This window comes from Sprattus sprattus (genome assembly GCF_963457725.1).
Source record: "Sprattus sprattus genome assembly, chromosome: 12".
NCBI lineage: Eukaryota > Metazoa > Chordata > Actinopteri > Clupeiformes > Clupeidae > Sprattus > Sprattus sprattus.
The window spans coordinates 26,544,923-26,565,214 of NC_137910.1; the positions used below are offsets into that span (position 1 = coordinate 26,544,923).

Sequence of the window (20,292 nt, forward strand, 5' to 3'; positions counted from 1 at the left end):
AGAGCATATTCCTACAAGCTTGATCTGTCCTGTGAGGAAACACACAAACACTCGTCCTTCTACGAGCTTGATCTGTCCTGTGAGGACGGCACACAAACACTCATCCTTCCACAGAAGATCTGTCGTGTGAGGACGGCACACAAACACTCATCCTTCTACAGAAGATCTGTCGTGTGAGGACGGCACACAAACACTCATCCTTCCACAGAAGATCTGTCGTGTGAGGACAGCACACAAACACTCATCCTTCCACAGAAGTGCGGCTGAGGAAAAATTGATACCCAAAGGGTCATTTACATATGCTTGGAAATTGTTTAAAAATTAAAATTTTATTCACGCAGTTGTGGGGCTATTCATGAGGCACACAAAATCGCTCATGTCTCACAGTTTAACCTCAATAATCTTCAGCTTTCAAATACGGAACCTTTTGAAATTCAACTGGGATATAGCTAACAGAAAATAATTTGTGCCAATAGGCTTTGTTCTAATTTAACCTCATGAGCAGAGCTTTGGATCTGATCCCCGGGCCCGGCAAGACACATGGCGGGCCTGCTTATGGCCAAATGATGTATTACGTATGACGGGAACAAGCATTAAAACTCATTGAATGCAGGTCCCATATGGTGTCCAGATAAGATTATCATTGTTTACGTTATAAAAGCCTTGCCGGTTTGTAGGGGGATAATTTGGTTGAAATTACAGAAACTAGTGCAGTGCCCGTAGGAATTATGCATTCTGTAGTGTTAGCAGACGTAGGTGTAGCTGTTGGGTAGTGTAATAGCAAGACATATTTGCACTCCACATAGGTACAGGTTAAGGCCGAATTATGCTCTGTTTTAGACGTAACGCGTAAGCACGTAATTTACACAAGGAACTTGTTTTAGACAAGTTTTGATTTAAGGTTCGTTTTAGACGCAGAGCCGTGTTGCAAGGCTTGTGAGCCGTGTTGCGTGTTGCAAAGCAAATTGACGCCAGAACTGTAGATTTTTTTTGAGTTAAGTAAGCCTATTTATTGCAGCAGGACAAAGGAAAAAAACTTACCGGAGCATGAAAGTGTAGTGGGCGAAAGGCTTGATGTTATGAATACATGTGTTACACAAAATACAAATGTTGGCAATTCAGTACCAGTGGCGAAAAAGACAGCACATGACGCAAAAGTTCGTTTATTGACATCTTTTAATGACTGCGACAGGCTTTAAAAGGATGTGTTTATGAGTTACATTATTCAAAGATGAGGTGCTAAACGGCGAGAGAATCTCATCATGTTGTCAATGCTTGTAACTACAATGGTGCTGGCCACAAGGTAACGGCAGGTTACTGTTCACTTTTGTATGAGCAGACCGGGCTCATTCTATCAAACTCGCTGGTGCAATTAATGGATTCACGTCAATATGAACTCAATGAAAGATATCACCATGACTCACAAGTGGTGAAAATGAATATGAAAGTACCTATTTGTTCGTGAATGACCACATTCTCTCCAAACAATCGCGGGTGAGAATGGGATATTCGTGGTAATTTGAGCGTCCTTATAAGTGTTTAAAGAGGATTTGTAAAGGAGTTCATGTCTTCGGACCTCTTCTGTTATGTTTGTTCCTAATCCATAAGAAAAGGCTTGTGAGACGGTCTGCAGGGTATTCATGATTTAAAAAAATGTCTGGGTCTAAAAAAGACTGTATGCTATTAACCCGGAAACGTGAGACTCTGTGTGAAAGGCTGTGGTAGCCGGCCAATCACAGCCTTTGCGAGCTGTGTAGGGCCGTAGTGTTTTAGTCGCATAGTCAGGAATTTTGGGCGACGCACTTAAGCACGTAAGGGGGGGTATTTTACCGCGCAAGGGGGGGTTGTGTATCTTACGTGCTTACGCGTTACGTCTAAAACAGAGCATAATTCGGCCTTTACACTGAAGTATTATTGTGATGCATGTTTCCTTTTCATTAAGAAATGTTTTAATGTTGTATAGCCTTTTTGGAGATATACCAAAAAAATAAAGTTTGAGATTATGTAGTGGATGCAGTTGAATATAGATGTCAAAGTTGCTGTCTAAACTATAAACTAAATGTCATAAAGAAAGAAATTATTTAAAATTAAGTTATGGTTGAAATAGGATCACTTCTTTATTGTAAGGGTAAGTGTAGGGTAAGAATGGTCATGCAGTTGGACTCAAATGTAGGTTCATTTTATTGAATGTATGTAGCCTACTGTACTGTAGGCTACTGTATGACTTCGATGATGCTAGCTTTGACAGCCCATTCTCAGACAGATCGTAATCTAATTATGTCCTTACAATGGGAACACAGTTTAAATACTCTGACTGGAGATGGCGTTACTATCCCCCACCCGAATTCAGTGCAGGACTGGGAGGATAACATGACGACGTGGGCCCAACTTTACAGCGAGATTTGCGCGTATTTCGTGGACTCCATAGCAACAGATGGGAAAGCAATGGACAATCTGAAAGCCTCCGAGGCTTCAATAAGCTACCATTTGTAGCGGTGTATACTCAGACGATAACCCATAGTGCCTAACGCAAACGATAAAATAGAAATATCTCGCGAACTATGAATTCAGAGAGAGAGTTGTATAGAGTAAAATTCATGCGTTTTGCATATGCCATGAATAAGTGCTGTAATCACAGTTACATTTCAACCATGCTTATGAAATGAGTTTGCCAAGTTGTAAGTCGAATAAGTGCAGAAAAGAAGCTTAAAAAGAAACGAATAGATCAATATAATAACGAATAAAATCAATCACTGTCTTAATTACCCATGTCTGTATCTGTTCACCAAGAAGAATTTGAATGCGGACCTCCTTATCGTATCCAACGCTCATCTGAACTTTGAGTAAAGGCAGGATCGTTTACGTCTGTTCACCAAGAAGAATTTGAATGCGGACCTCCTTATCGTATCCAACGCTATTCTGAACTTTGAGTGAAGGCAGGATAGTTTTAATACCGCTACGCGTATATGTTCGATTGTGACGTCATTTCGGTGCACATTCGGTCAGGGACTTGCTACGGGAAACGATAACCCATAGTGCCTACGGGAAACGGTAAAATACAAATATCTCGCGAACTATGAATTCAGAAATCTTCAAAATCAAGGATGCACAGGATCATGACATGCATAAGCTACATGCGAAATCTCATAACTAACGTAACTACCGTCAGGAAGATACGCCCTAGACAGACTGACTGACAGACACACAGAGATTTCTGGATTTATAGATAGATATAACTGCTGGTGGTGGCTTTATCCCACAAGGAAACTTGAGCATTTTTAAAGCAAAACACACAGTGCAGTTTAAGCAAGCGGGACTAATTGACGGATAGACTTCCAGCCTGTTTCATTTGATGTTTTGATGCATTGTGTGTGTGTGTGTGTGTGTGTGTGTGTGTGTGTGTGTGTGTGTGCGGATGTGTGTGTGTGCGGATGTGTGTGTGTGTTTGTGTGTGTGTACATGCATGCGTTGGGTGTGTGTGTGTGTGTGTGTGTGTGTGTGTGTGTGTGTGTGTGTGTGTGAACTCTGCATTTGGCACTGGCCTGGAGTGACCTTTGGACTCCATTTTGCCAGTATGTATCCACCATATCTACCTGGGGATCTTCAGTAGCTACGCAGCCATCTCTCTGGATTTTGCAGGAACACAGCACTAAAATGATGATTCACATTAAGGGAGCTGACAGCTCACAGATATTTCCCCTATCTGTGGCCCCTAATGAAAAATGTAAAGCAGCACATTCATTACTCCATCGAGCTAATTGACTGTGACAAGCACAGAGCAGAAGCAACCGAGAGCAAGGCAGTAGCTGCACTAAAGGCTTGCCTTTGGCCAGACACACAGGACAAGATTTTCCCGTCGTGCTTATGGGAATTTCAGATACTTCAATACTTCTGTTTGGACATTACCGAGCAGCAAACCGAAGGCATGCGGCAGCAGGAGGCATCTATGCTCTCGCCGCCCCACTCCTTAATGCTTGAACAGTCATCAGCTGGAACTCACAGCACCCGAAAAGGCCACGACCCAGCAGCTATAACCCAGAGCTTTGAGTTCTATAAATAAGGCCACATATCCTCATACATTTGCTTAACACATGAATTCTCATTTGGCCCATTAGAGCAAACACTATTGACATCTTGGCACAGATTTATGAGGAAGGCACTGATGCACGCCATTCTAAAGGGAAGACCCAGTGACAGTGTTTTCAGTTTAAACACACATCAGAGAAGCGCAATGGGTATGCATCTCTAACAAGTGTACTCTCCAGGACTCATACCTGCCTCTGTTCTGTGTGGCCCACATTCAGGATGCTTTTCAATATGCATATGAGATGGTGATGATGGAACTGCCAGACATTCTTAGTCTGAGTCTGTTTCAGAGCTCATCCAGCATTCACAAGCATGGACAGGCATCTGCCATCTGGAGATAAAAGAATTGCAACCTAATATGGATGCACAGACACAAACACATACAGATATAGGCTACACCTCCTCAATTTGATCTGCGAAGAAAGGTGTTTGGTTGAGCCAGATCTCTCATCCTGCCCTTTTCCTTTATTTTATCTCATGCATTCTTCATTTTGCCCCCATTTTAAGAGTCATGTAGGGGCATCATCAATCCTCAGTCAGTTGTCTAATTAACAGGATATAACTGAAATAATTTGCAGCTGAGAGGAAAGGCAGTGCACAGGTCCTCAGACAGCAGGAGCAAAACCATGCCTTAGCCTTTGCCAGCTTTGCACTCCAACAGCTCCAATTGCCCTCTGAAATACGGATGCATGTTTTTTTTCCAGCTGAATGATGCCTGCTCAAATGAGCTGTTCTGCTGTGGTAGTGTATGGACAAGCACCATGGGATAGATGTGAGATTTAAATAATTTCAGCCACTGTGGAGGGGAAGGGAAATGGCAGACAAGCTGACTAATAACTGAAAATTTCAGCAATGTGGCTCGCTCCATGCTGAAATGATTTCTCACACTAAAAATACCCATCTCCACGCCAAAAATACTCTTCTTGGGGCAGGGAGAATGTTGTAATTCGTTAGAAGCACACTCCGACTGACTGAAGCAGAAGCACAAAAGAGGGGAAAACAGATTAATTATGGATTGGGAATTAATTGGCTAGAATGTTTTAAAAAAATCCTGAAAAATGAAATGAACAGATACATTAAATATGTTCCTATCGGCCTGGGCAGGAAATAGCTGTACATTTACATGCATAATTTTAATGCCAGAATACCCATGTCATATCAATACATTCAGACATGATCATTAAATGCTAATCCATAGATAGTCTACCCCTACATGTGATAGCTCAGTCACTGCACAGATAATGGCCGAACACAAAAGGGATCAGTATACAGTAAATGTATCACTCTTCACTGACAATCTGTTTTTATGCTTTTTTTAATGCTGCTTTTATCAGCTCAGACAAAAGTCCTTGGAATACTTCTTATTGAGTCTATTAGTCATTTTACTAAATGCTCATGGCCTCAGGCAGGACGGTTTAACATCTGAATGTTTACAAAGAAAAGGACTCTCTCACCAAAACACAGTTTTGTCATTTATCATATTGTCATGATTACAAAATACAAGCACTCAGCAATGTACATCAGTGCGACATTCAGTCAATCATTTGTAGAGAAAATACAGAAAAGTGTTTTAATCAACACATAATGACTGAGGTTTTCCAGGTCTTTATGTGCACACAAAACATTGAATCAACCAAAGCCTATGGATGGTTTTGTGCAAAACTGCACTAGAATATGTTGATCCATTCAAAAGTGATTGAACAAGTACATCAGAGCAAAGGGCTTTCTTTGTGTGTAAATAATTTAATCCTCAACTCTTATCCTTTTTGCTCTTTTAATGTGCATTCTTGTTTGTTTTCATTTCCTTTAGTTCAAGATATTTTCCTCTTAATAGTATTAGCCATGTTTTGTGGCAGAATTAATTCGAAGAGCTGAAATACTTACAGCGAAATCTTGTCAAAATGACCCTAATTGGGTTATTTTTAACCCAATATTTTTCTCTCCTGACAGCTCTGTGCTTGTTTATTAGATGTTTATGTTAATGACAGCCTGGCTATAAAACCAGCCATCAACACTTATCATCATCATCATGTCATCTCTCTGTAAGGCATAAACTCAGCAGCACGAAGACAAGCGAGTAGGCCAATTTATTTATTTATTAGTTTGTTTATAATAACATTTACATTAAAATTACAGCCTTAACAAACCGAGCATTAACTGATATGGCTACTGAAGCAGAATGCACGTGATGTATTTTTTACTTCAGTGAGTAATCATACAGCATTATGTTGAATTGATTAATAAGATCAAGTCATCTTCCATATCAATATTGTAATGTTGACAATTCAGCTTTTAAAGTAAATACTTTAAAACTCCTGTCAACCAATATTAAACAAAATATTAAAATATATATCATCCTCCAACATCCTCTGAATTCTTGCCTAAGCAATTCAGAAAATTCAAGTTCTTATAATTTTCAGAAATCTAGTAAATGTGTCTAAAAATGAACATTCCTGTCAATATATTCTCAAGCTGTGCCAGGGGAGAGGGGGGTATTTAATTAACAAAATAAATGTCATGCCCACACAGGTATTGGATAATTTCCCCCTCCCATTAGTACTAAAAGGTTTTATGTGAAATATTGCCATCTAGTGCTTTGAACTCGCTGTTGTTCAGCTTGTAACCATAATATTTCAAAAGACAATGCATTTAACAAGGAAGGTTGTCAGCTTGTAAAATAAATGTTATTAATTGTAGGTTCTCTGTTAGTGTTTTCTCTAAAGTACTTGCGTTCTGAGTATTATTTACTGGTTGGACCGATCAAGTTAAAGTAGGCCCATTAACATGACAGCAGAGTAATTTGAGCCCCCCACTGTGACTCTGTCATCAATGACATAGGAGTCAAGCCACTGTCACTGTCTCTAGGCAACAGGAAACGCTGAACAGCGCTCTCAGCATACATCATGTCAGTTGCAATCTAGTCACACTGTAGTAGAGGATCAGACAAGGCTGAGGCATGTAAGACGGCAATTAGCTAACTTTGTAAAGGTTATTTTTGGCACTGACTAGTGTGCCCTTTTGTCTTAAAAAATGCCGGCCTCCATGGAACCCCATAGAATTGGAGTCATTATGAGACCCAATCAGAGACAAATTGGCTTGGACAGGTGGTTACACAAACAAATCAATCTGCCGTGCGAGAGGGGTCCCGAAGGAAGGTACGAATTTGAAAGCCTAAAAGAAAAAGCTGTCCACGATTTCTCGAAATTCAATCCGCTAGCCCAGCCACCAGCGGCGAACGCAGCCTTGGCACCGTCACGAGACGAGGTGTTGCTGATCGACCCATGCTCAGGACAGCTGAGTGCAGGCGCTGAGGTGGATCTTGGAAACAAAAGGAGGCGCAAGTTTATAGACAGAACCTACACTCCGTCTGACTTGTGGGTTCCAACTGTCTCAAGAGACAGACCGCAGACGCCACCACTAAGGCCATCCTCTGTGCAGTGTGACTCTGCTGAACATCGCTCATGGAACTCCAGAACCCTTTCTGACGCAGCAGTTCGAGCTGGCTTGGGAGGTAATTCGTGGGTGTGCTAGTTTATGTTATCGAGTATTCTGAAGTGTGGGTACGTTGTAAGCAGTTCTGAGGCCTTTGAGATCAGCCATGTTGTGACTATTTATCTATTGTCATCACAAAGGTTGGACGAGCGCAGAAAGAGTGAAACCTGCTGCTCCAAATATTCCATGCTCATTGAATTCCTTCAGTTTCTTTCTGGGAAAAGATGAATCGAATTCGGTAGGCATATAGCACATAACTTCTCTCCCCTGTGTGCATGTCAAAGTTGTATTAGGCTATATGCGTTTGATATACAGATCTTGTCACATCATTTTCAAGTGCATTAGATCAGTGTGCCATCATACATAGGGGTTGAGGATATGTCTGACAGATGTAATGTTTGATCCTTATACACTATAGAAGATGTACTCCATCGTCTCACCACAGTCTGGGGATGAGGCGGCTCGGCACCGCATTTACACATCAGTGGCCCAAAGGTCAGGTGCAGTGTTCATGACAACTAGTTGAGGCCTTTCAGTGGAACAGCTCTCCACTGGGAACTGTACAAAAGTCACTATTGTCTTGGCTGACTGACCTGATTGTGGTGTTATGATTTGTGGCAGGGGCTATGAGGATGTTGCTTGGGATACAAAGTTACCCCGGCGCCTGAAACCCCCAGCTACCACCCTGGAGAAAACAGCAGACCCTGTGGACCAGCGTTCGACTCTGAGAAGATACAACACCAGGCCTGAACTATGGCAGGTGAGCCCTTCCATATGGAGTTTCATTATCATGCTGTAGATACAAGTCCGTGATTATATTTGATAAAGATTTATTTTTCTGTACATTTCTGTCGAGGCTGTTGGCCCTCATTGGAACAGATATCAACTCCGATCAAGAAATGAAGTGAGGAAGCCAATCACATTGTACGTTTTCTTTTCTGCTATTGTATCTAGAAAAGTACAATTATGCCATACTGATAATAATGATGATAATGACACGGTTTTGCACAAAAAAATGACTTTTAAAATGACTTTGCCAACTCATATTTGTAGTATTGTTTTTTTTTCAACAGTACCAGCCCGTGTCCAAAGTCAGGCCAGATCCCTTTGTACTGGTGAGTAAATTGGACCAATCTATCAGATTATTCATATAGTGGAACACTTTCACTTTCTCTTTTCACCTTTTCAAGAATTCTGTATTTTTTTTAGCATTCAAACATAACATGGTTATATGATGCATACAAACAAATAGTGGATTAGGTGGGGAGAGAGCATTCACGTATCATGGAACAGCTTAGTGGGCATACGGTGTGCTCGAAGGGTACTATTACAAGGGTAAGTAGAGTAATGGAACAGGACACTATGTGGATGGTGGCAATAATTTACATTGGAGGTAAAGCTAGCTCAGAGTATGGGATAGAATAAGTGCATGACAGTGTGGTGGGGGTGGGTAGGTGTAGGTCCAGGGTTATTTGCAAGTAGGTCAAGTGGAGAGACTACAGCAGCATCCCACAGTGAAGAAAGTCTAGACTAGGAGGGGAAGAAAGAGACAAAGTAGACAACTTTTCAAATCATCAATCTACATAGAGTGTAACTACACCAAACATTTTAGCTGTAAACTTCATTGACAAACTATGAAATTAAATCTTTTTGAAAAAAAAAAAACATAAGGGTGTACATCACCCCAGTGACAAAAATGTACCATTAAAGCATTTAAATGTTTGCCATGTTTGCATATCCAGTCAATGCAGGATTAAAATCGTCATCTTTATGGGGTAGTGCTACTATGTTTGAGTTCTCTGCGCACAAGTAGTTGATGTATTTTTGGTGGATCAAATGGTGATTCTTTCATCCACTTGAAAGTGAGAAAATTAAATAGTATTGTACAACTAGAATGCGTTTCGTGAACGAACTGCGAGAGTGTGCTTGCTCTGTGACAGAGAGAACAAGTGCCAATGAATTAACATGTATTTACATCTACTCAATCAGTGTAGTGGGGCCTTCTTCCAATATATTTTAGCAAGCAACCAAGCTCAACCATTATATTTTGGCTCCACTGACGTTTAGACATATGAGGGTATCTTTGTTGTTCTGTTTTTGTTTGTTTGTTTGCTTGTTTATTGTGAAAGGGTCTAGTGTGTTACATTTGGTCATAGCCTAATAGTTCCAGAGTCTCGTTATACTGACTTACTGAGCTAAGTGAATTGTTGAAATTGTTATCTTGGTAAAAGGAAACATCTCTGCAACAATATTGGAATGAATGCGGTTACATAGCCAGCTTTACTTAAAGTTTATTGTAAGATAGGCCTATATGTTAGACTTAATGCAGTTAGAGTTAGACTGTAGGTCTAGTATCAAACGTAAGCAACACTTTTACTGTATAGCTAGAGAGCACGTGTATCACATTGGTTTATAGTCTGTCAAATTAGTTCTAGTTATTGGTGTTCGTTGGCATAAAAAGTTAGTCTTCTCTTATAAGCCTATAGTACATCTGATTAGAGCTAGCAACCATGAAAAACCTCTTCTGAAACTAAGAAGGATAACTATGACTAAATGTGACTAAAACTAATATGCATTTTTGTCTTAAGACTGAATCTAAAATAGCTGCCAAAATTAATACATCTCAGTGTTCATTTTGGCAGCTATTTTAGATTCAGCAGCTATTTTAGATTCAGTGCATATTAGTTTTAGTCACATTTAGTCATAGTTATCCTTCTTAGTTTCAGTGTAGTTTTCGAAAACTGAGCACACTACAACAGCTACGCTGTGTGTACATCCTCAAACGTTTTTCAGTTAACCTAATGATTCAAGGTCTCTCATGAATCATTACTCCCAGGACACGGGTTAATGTTAACTCACGCTATCGGTCACAACAAGTTACTTGGGATATGCTACCTCATAGTTAGCTAACGTTAGCTAGCTAAACGTTTACAGAGGCTAACGTGAAGCTTCAATCAAAAATTATTAGCTAGCTTTCCAAGCTAGCTGACACAACCTAAACACTCGACTGCCCCTTTGAAGTCAACTTAACGTTGGCTAATATATTCTAATAACTAGTTATCATTGACAGTTACAAGCTAATTTACCAAACTCCTTTCTGTCCTAAATTGAGCAGTTGCTGGTGTGAGCTACAATATGGGAGCTAGCAAAGCCATTTCTAGCTCTACTTCACAATACTGCTGCCTAGTGTAATAAGTTAACGTAAAACATAAATGTTTATAAAGTATCAGACATAAACAGGATACAACACACCAGTTACCAATTGATATTATGTGTTTATATATACCGAAAATGTCAGTAAATCCAGATGATGATTATGCTGCTGCTGCTGTTGGTCCCGTCGCAGGTCCCGTCGAAAACCCTGGAGTCGCGACCCTGTCAGTTGTTTCCATGTGAAATCAATGGAATGCTTCACTTTTTGGCGCCGTATTGACAACTGTCTGTCACTCGCACACTGTGCTTGTAAATTATTTTTCAAGTTTGCACGTACCTATTTATGCGAGTGAAATACTCGCACTGTAGAGCCCTGGAAGGTGTCTCTTAATATTCCTACAGTTGAATGGAGAACGACTGATAGAGCGGGTGACGTCACAATGGCTCAACCTTCCCCATGTTAGTCAATGAGAGAAAAGGGGGATGAAAAAATGGAATAAAAAAGGAGTGACAAGGAGTACCGCCACGAAAAGTCATAGCAGCTTGCACCGGATCGGGCCGGACGTTTTGGTGTTTGAATGGCGTCTCTAGCTCAATCGGGCGAGGAGTAGTTAGCTGCAAGAAAAACGTACGGAATAAATAAATAAATAAAGAAATAAAGAAAACTTGACGATAACAATACTGTGCTTCCCTTCGGGCAAGCACACTAACTAGAGAAGAAGATGAACTTGGATTAGCTTGACAAAGCAAAGGTCAGTAAAAGTGACGAGTAGATACAATAAAGTCCCATGGAGGCCACAGTGGGCCCACACCCAGTGGCCTAGGGAGCCCCAATGCTGAGGGCCTTGCCTGGGTAAACACAGTGGGCCCACACCCAGTGGCAGTGGGAGCCCCAATGCTGAGGGCCCTTTCTGGGTTAACACAGTGGGCCCACACCCAGTGGCAGTGGGAGCCCCAATGCTGAGGGCCCTGCCTGGGTAAACACAGTGGGCCCACACCCAGTGGCAGTGGGAGCCCCAATGCTGAGGGCCCTGCCTGGGTAAACACAGTGGGCCCACACCCAGTGGCAGTGGGAGCCCCAATGCTGAGGGCCCTGCCTGGGTAAACACAGTGGGCCTCTGTGGGATTACTGTGGACAAGCTCATGGTCTCTATAATGAGCCACCAGTGTCCCACATGCACATTTGGTGGTTAGGGCTCACTATAGGATTTTGTCGGCTTGCCTTGGTGGGGTTGACCTTATTAATTCCACATTTGCACATGTGGTATTTAAATGTTATGGCAAACCTATGGCTTTATTTAATGACCAATGCTGTAAAATTGCGGTCAGGTCTATATAATTGGCACAGTGAAATTGGAGGTCTTCATCTGTGGCCTTGTGCCAAACCAAGGAAAATGCTATATTCTGTCATTAAGGAGAAATTTGACAACATATTGATTCTTCCTGAATTCTAACTCTGTGCTGGGCTGGGGAGTGTTTGGGGAGTTTAAAGAAGGGCACACACTGCTGTTGAAGGACATAGGTGTGTGTCTTTAGAGGAGTTGTGAGTTGTGTTTTGAGAAACCATATTGGAAGTCCTGGCAACCAACCAACATTGTTTGTGCCGCACTAAGGCAATAATCACACTGGGACCCCTGTAGCAGCCGAGGCCAAGCATTAGCTTGGACTGTGCCCAAGGCCGGTCTCAAAGCAAAAGGCTAGAAATCTTTCTGTGATTTCCTGAAGTGCTCTCTTGTTAGAATCTAAACATTCTGGTTGATCAGAATCCAATAAATGTTTCCTGTTAAGTCGATATTAGTTTCTGTGGAACACTTGCTCTGTCACTGTCTGACTCTTAATGTATGTACCACATCCTTTATGGCTATCTCCTTCTCACTAGTAAGCAAAAGCTGTATTGTTGAAGTATGTGGTATATAGTTGTAGTTTACACGCAGACTTTGCAAAGATGCCATAGAAAAATAGTTCAAGTTTTCACAAATGTGTTAATAGAGCCCTCTAGTGGTACTGCAACAATGATGCACACACCTGTCTGCTGTTTCTGTTTGTACATTACTATTCACCCCTGCAGCCCCACAGAGCCTGGGAACAAATCTGTAATATTGTTGTAATCAAAATCCTTGGAAGGCTCATGGTAAAGTGTCAATTTTGAAATGCTTTTGCTACCAACACATTTGGTATGTATGATGTCAAAGCAAGTGTGTCTGATATTGCAATGAATTTCTGACATATTGGCAATTGTAGTTGGATGGTATATCCCTCCACATGACAGTCGTGCAGTGTGACAAGGCATCTGATTACAAGATATCTGTGTGTGTGTGTGTGTGTGTGTGTGTGTGTGTGTGTGTGTGTGTGTGGATGAATAATATCACCTTATATAGTGGCACAATTGGATCAGAGAACATGGACAACATAGACATTGTTGGGAAGGACTTTACCCCTCTTACCATGCTGCGTAAAACGATGCCTCCATACACCCCCACTGCACAGTAAGTACGCACTGTTGAGTATGAAATAGAATGCAAATGAAAGGACAGATGTATTGACTGATGAATGGGAAGATTGATAAAGAGACGATACCCAAATACACCCATTAACTTTAATAGTGACACTATGCACTTCATGACATTTTGAATGTCTTTAAACATATGTACATATGTCTTTATTTTATGTGGTACATTTACCAAAGCCCTGTTTTGTGTTTTGTAAGTCGTCCTACCAGCCGAGGCTACACTGGCAAAGGCCATTATGACACGGCCCGCCCTTCAAGCTGCTGCCTGCCTGCTGTCCCCCACACTGCTCCTGCCCTGGGGTAAGTTCTCCACACTCACCCACTGCCATTACCACTAAGCCACTGCATGGCTGATGGTTTGCCTGAGGGCTGCCATTGATCTGGTCTAAAAGGATGCCTAAATGCAGGGGGCCAACTGTAAGAGAGCCTGTTCAGAGCAGTTGTTCCAGGTTTGGTCACGGCATCTCATGGCACAGCTCCAGAAATGTGACACGTTGAAGATATTCTGCACCATGACAATTGTTTGTCTCAGTAATTAAAATGTGTTAGACTATGAAATCGGCAAATACGCGATGCTGCTCTGGCTGAAGAATACCATTAGGGTGTTCTGCTCTCACTGATACATTTAGTCATGTGGAGAGTTCACTGGCAGGTTATCAGCCACTTAGGATTTTGGGACCAATCTGCAGTGTTGAGTTTGTTTTTGCCACCAGTGCCACCATACTGTAAATGTTTATCTGCAGTGATAATAATACAGTTCAGTTTGTCAATTATGTAACAGGAGTATTTATTATAACAGAAGTATGGATATCTAAGTGCACTGGTAATGTAATACCGATCAATTTCTGACTATATTTGTAGTGGACTTTTCATGAACATTGATGAATAGTGTTCTTTCAGGATGCATTCTCCCTGGTGGTCAACGTGTCTGTGTGATCGTCTCACAAATAGGTCACACCTGATCAGCCTGCTGTTGTTTAGTTGTTTATTTACAGTATATCATCTGTCTGGCCCCAGGCTATAAATGTACACCTTGACCAGAGTATAGGTCAGCAGTATCAGCAGGGCCAAGATCAAATCTGGAATAGCTACCCTTTCAGAGTCCCAGATCTGCAAGGCCATCCAAGAGGGCACCAGTCCTGCTGCTGACTAAATCAAGTTTCAAACATATTTGAGATAAACGTTTCTGAGGGCACTGTCCATTATTATCTAACCAAGAAACTGAGCTTCTAAGCTTATAGAAAGAAAGCTTTGATAACCTTTATTTTAGGAAGAGACAAGAGATTGGACTTTGCAACAAAAAAAAAGCATGTCACTCTGAGCCAAGAGAAGTGGGAGAGCATCTCCAGACGTGCAGTGTTTGTGTCCACACCGTGGCTCTACACGTTCAGTGTTTGTGTCCACACCGTGGCTCCACACGTTCAGTGTTTGTGTCCACACCGTGGCTCTACACGTTCAGTGTTTGTGTCCACACCGTTGCTCTACACGTTCAGTGTTTGTGCCCACACCGTGGCTCTACACGTGCAGTGTATGTGTCCACACCGTGGCTCTACACGTTCAGTGTTTGTGTCCACACCGTGGCTCTACACGTTCAGTGTTTGTGTCCACACCGTGGCTCTACACGTTCAGTGTTTGTGTCCACACCGTGGCTCTACACGTTCAGTGTTTGTGTCCACACCGTGGCTCCACACGTTCAGTGTTTGTGCCCACACCGTGGCTCTACACGTGCAGTGTATGTGTCCACATGTTGGCCTCCTCTCAGTCTCAGACCACTCAGAACTGTCCACAGTATGATGTAGTGGGCCAACACTAAGCCCTCCATTCATAAGAGGCTGGTCCATTCCATCCCTGGACTTGAGGATGAGATCAGGATAAAAGAGGGACACAGTGGCTTTGGAATGAATTGATTCTGTTTTGTCAGATGATTTTGTGTAGGATGAATGTTTTTTTGTTTTTTGAGACACCCTGTATTATAGCTGAATGCTCAAATGTTTTACACATCTGTGAGGCTGTTGTGTAGGCAACTTTATGCCAGCAGGTGGCAGTAATGTAGCACATCGTCACAGCTGGCAATTCTAGTTCCTCACTTTATTGTGTAGACAAGTGCAAATGCTTCACCAAGATGACCCTTTCCAGCCAAAATAGCAGGGTCAGGATCATATGCACAGCACATTCTTAAACACACATGTGTAAGTTAATATGCCTTACCTTCAAGTGCGCACACGATCAGGGAAGAAAGTGGTGCATCTGGTTTGAAAAGCTGGACAGTCTCTTTTCCTCTCTTTCACACGTATCCCGTCTGTTAGGAGCCAGGGCCTGGCCTAGATGTACCGCACCTCAGTGATCCACATGTGTGTTTATTTTGGGTTTGGTGGTTTGTGGGTGAGAGAAGGTCAGCATGCAGAATTATGGAGGGTAATGTGACGTGTAGGGAATGGGTATAAAAAGGGGTAATGCATATGAACGCAATATTCATAGATTTGAACAGAAGCATAGATTAATGAAAACCGTTGTAACTAATTTAGTTCCCTGTTCACAGCTATGGTCAGGCATCTCCTTATAAGTAAATACATTTAACAGAACAGCTTCCGCAAGGATGAAATAAATGCCCCAACTATCTCCTATCTCCCCACTTTGTTAGTGCATAGTGTGTTTAACTTTGAAAAGGAGAGGAAGAGCAACCCTGTGGCAAGGAGGCTCTGGCTCTCCGACTGCTGGCCCACGGTTTGATGTAAAACCTGTTTCCTAGCAGGGCCCCTAAAGAGCAGGGTTACCCGCTTTTGGAGCCGTTTTCTCCAGGTGGCCCCATCCAGAGCTGAAATGTTCCTAGTCGTGGTAATGGTGGTTTTACAGCAACCACCTCCATTTCCCTGGAATAGATGGCCCTCGAAAATCTGTTTCCTCCGACGACAAAACTAGCCTCTCATATATTCAAACTTATAACGGAAAATGGCAAGACCCTTAGATTTATCTATGCATGATGGATAGTCAGTTTTATTAATTTGTATTATATTCCTGTTAAAGTAAAATTATGTTTTATTTTTATATTTAATTCACCTGTACAAATAGGATATTATTTTTGGTGTATTTTGTCTTCTTGGATGGCTGAACCATCACCTCAAAATTATGGATTGGTTTGTTCAGATGTTTTCCCAGTTTGTGATACCATCTAAATATCTCATGATCAGAAATCAATCTTATGCAAAGCAATGTAACAGCAGTGAGCTCTTCAAGAGAGACATGGTAATTGTAATACGTGATGCAGCCGTAGGTTGAATGCAGGTCTGTGTCGTTTTCAGGAGCAGCCGTTGGAGCCCCCCAGCCTTCGGCCACCGCGGCCCGCTGTCCAGGATGGTGGCCATCACTCCCCCCCAGAACCCTTTCCTCCAGCCACGCCTTCCAGTGTTCCCCATCTCCACTTAGAAAGAAAGAAAGAAAGCGCGCGCACGCACACACACACACACACACACACACACAAACAGAAAAGACACACTACACAGAGTAATAAAGATGTGAAAAAATGTGGGAAATGTAAGGTTCTCTTCATGAAATCCAATCTGTGTTTGTGAATAGATCTGTAATGATGTGATGTCAGTCACTGATTCTCTGAGAATTCGGAATAATGAGATGCTTCATTATCATAATTTCCCTTGATTTAGATGAGTGGTTCTGTGAATATGGAGAGAGTGAGCATAGTCTATCATTGTCTTCTCAAACTTCTGTGTGTGTGTGAGAATGTGTGCACGTGTGTAAAAGTTTTCATTTGTTTGGAGTTTGGAGAACAGTTAGAGTGAATTAAAAACTCATTTTTTTGTCTTGCCAATTTTTAATGGTAGAGCACAATATAGTTTAAGCTACACCACACATTTCTCTGTTGAGTGCGTTTTTATATGAATACCACCAGTGGTTGTTCTCAAAAACATTGCTTTTTTCTAGTATTGGAAAACCTTTGAGAAATAAGATGAAGCTGTGGGAAGATTGGGCAGTTTTTGTGTGTCTATTGTGAAAATATATAATAAGAAATATACAGTATATTCATGAAACAGCATTTAAGTAGGCCTCGATGCCTGTTGCAACATTTTTATGTACACACATCCAAAATCACATCTTCAGCCCAATCCCAGAACATGGAGCTCTGGTTGGTTTGCAACCTGGAACTATAGTTTGATAAAAGATGCTGCTATCTTTCAAGGAGGAGGATAGGAACATGAGTTTCCCTTTTTTCCTCTGTCCTCTGTCTTTGAATAAAGTTCATTTAGTCCATTAAGTCCAACACCCATCGTCTCTCAGCCGTGCTTTGTGCTGGCCTACTCCTCTCCATGCCCTAACCCAAGCCTTCTCCTCAGTACACTGGAATATTCTAGAAATGTTTGCAAAGTTCTGATGCCATTTGGTTAGATGACCACCATCCTTTCAAAGTAGATTAGCATATTTTACATCTATTCCTGTATTCTGACCTCAGCACTGATACATTTTGACAACAAATCCAAATTCAAACGAATTGAACTAGTGTTACATTAGCATGAGTAGAAAAAGAAACACACTAGTCTGAATGGATAGTCAGAATAAACAAGACTTAGAGAGCTTTAAAAGACACTTTTTCCATGTTTTATTGGTACTGATCATTGTTTTTCAGATATTTCATATGGTGCTCTGATGCTATTGCAACTGCTGGAGTATGTGCCGTTGTCTTCCTACCATCCATCCTGTTGCGTTTTTTTTTACTGGGTTTTGCTCAAACCATTTTCAGCTGCGGTCTCTGTAACCTTAACACCTTGGCCTTGGTGGGAATAACACTGTCTGTTCAGCTCCCAGTGATGGAGATGTGGTTAGCAGATAACCAACGTCCTTTTGGAGGCTACGGCTGTTTTCCTGCCCTGGCTCTGCTTTGGGAGGGGCCCCACTCGCTCCTACCAGAAGCTTCTATCTGCTGTCTGTTGGTTTTCCGTTCCAAGGTGCCTTTCCTAGTGCCGGTTGAAAGGTATACTATGGTCAGTGGAAAGGGTTCATTTGGTGATTAGCCTTAAAACATGGCTGTAGTATTTTATGCTGTGACACAATTTGGCATCATCTAAACACTGTAAAATATCTAATATCGTCTAATTTTATGGGTAAATAATTAATCTTAAAATACTTAATAATGGCGTTGGCACCATGTTAGTGGTGTGACACATACAGTACCATGGTAGTGTATTAGCTTCCAATTATGGAAACTGCTGTTTCTTCAGTAAATATATAAATAAATAAATTGAATTATAGAAATTGTCAAAAATGGCAGAGAAACTAGTTCCATAGCAATTTGTAACTGGATATAGGTTCATACCTTTAAAACGGACTGTCTTGTGCTTAAATGCCCTTCGCCACAGGTTGATGTGCATTCCCAAACAGAGCCAAATCTATATTCACATGCTATTATATCTCTCTCGTGCCCTTTCCTCTTTCCTGCAGAATCCCTCTCTCCACATCAGTAGTTTACATCTCATCATCAGGCTTTGCTTTCACACTAGGGTCACAAACATAATGGCTTCCTCGCTGACAATGCTTCTGGCTCTCGGTGTCGCTCTTGCCTGGCCAAGAGATTAATTTCCCCTCAGCGTCTTAATTTTTACTCGTCATTTCTCCATAAAGAGGGTAAATGTCAAGCATGCCTGACTCCCTCTAGTGACACATCCATTCCTGTAGATAATTAGCATAAGGAAATTGATGCTTTAGTGTGCAAAGGGGAATTTAATTTACTCTGACATCCTGCCGAATAATTCATTCCCAAAGAAAGTTAGATTTCTCAGCCCACCAACTGCAAATTTCACTATTAACATGATTACCAACCCTGAACACCTCAAACTTATTAAGGTATTTAAACCAATTATGGCCTTCATGTTCTTGAACCTCCTAAATTGGGAGCTGTGAATGCTGCTTAAAGATCCATGAAATAAGACAGAGGCAGAAGCTATTGTTCAGGAACCTTAGTGTGCTGAACACTGACATGTGGCAAATCCACCAGTGCTTTTAAATTACACCATTATCCATTGCGGTGCTCTAGATTAAATGCTTGGGTCCAATTAATTCAGTTCATCTGTTGATTTTGGGAGTATATGGCAGACGCTTTAAGAAAATACCATTTGTCTTGTCTTTGAAAAATTGAATTACATTTTTCCTTATCAATTGAAATAGGTCCCAAAGTATATACTGTAGCACCACCATATAAGGGAACAAAATGATATGTACAGGTAAATACACACCATGTTCATGAACATGAAAAATAAATATACAGTGTATAAATAATATATATATTGGATGGAAAATTGTGGAAGATATTCGGCAAAGCAATGGGTCTACTAAATATGCTCTATCACAAGCCCAGGCCTAATAGCCTGGAGATGTTGCTCTGTGTCATTTGGATTCTCTGATACTGTATCTCTGAGACCGGGAAGCCCGTCTTCACCCTGCTAGTTATGATTTGCAGGAGACACCGTAGTGCTGAGTCACTGCCCCCTTTCTGCCCCCTGAGCCTCCATGGGTGGCATTCCCTCGGCCTGGCCTCTGGATAAGGACCATAACATGGCTGCCTTCTTTACCACTTCTTATTATTCACCAGCACCTGACCCACTGCCACTCAAATACCCACAAGGTATATATTTGTTTGTTGTGTGGTCTGCCCTGTGCAACATAATACAGTGTCATGATGAATCAACATGCCCAGCCTCTACCAGAGTTTCTCCAGGGTCCTTTGAGTTCCTCTTTTGTTACTCAGACCAACCGCCTGAGAAAGTCCTGGTTCATCTCAGATAAGGGCTGCCTCCCTGACTCGTGACTCAGCAGCGGAGCCACCTTGGGGCCTGCAGCCACCTCTCCACAGATAAAGCTACCTTGAAGGGTTAAAAACAAGGAACATTTTGGGAGGGGAGTCTCTGGGTTCATAGGCCTGGATGCTGTAATACAGTCAACCGGACGAAGCGTTACAGAATCATTATTTAGAGTGTAATGACAAAACATGGGAGTGAAATGAGCCTATTTATTCAAAACCATACTTGCTGCACATTATTTATTGATCT

The 20,292-nt window shown here is 41.7% G+C and overlaps 1 protein-coding gene across 1 annotated transcript; it reads left to right on the forward strand.

The window, feature by feature from the left end:
* Positions 1 to 7,116: 7,116 nt before the first annotated feature.
* spmip7 (sperm microtubule inner protein 7) lies at positions 7,117 to 16,663 on the forward strand (the record flags this gene model as incomplete). The annotated part of the gene is made up of 9 exons (XM_080848697.1): positions 7,117 to 7,597; positions 7,719 to 7,816; positions 7,997 to 8,073; positions 8,200 to 8,338; positions 8,435 to 8,502; positions 8,652 to 8,693; positions 13,110 to 13,217; positions 13,439 to 13,540; positions 16,540 to 16,663. The coding sequence occupies 9 exons, from the start codon at positions 7,117 to 7,119 to the stop codon at positions 16,661 to 16,663; spliced, it is 1,239 nt and encodes a 412-aa protein (XP_080704823.1).
* Positions 16,664 to 20,292: the final 3,629 nt, after the last annotated feature.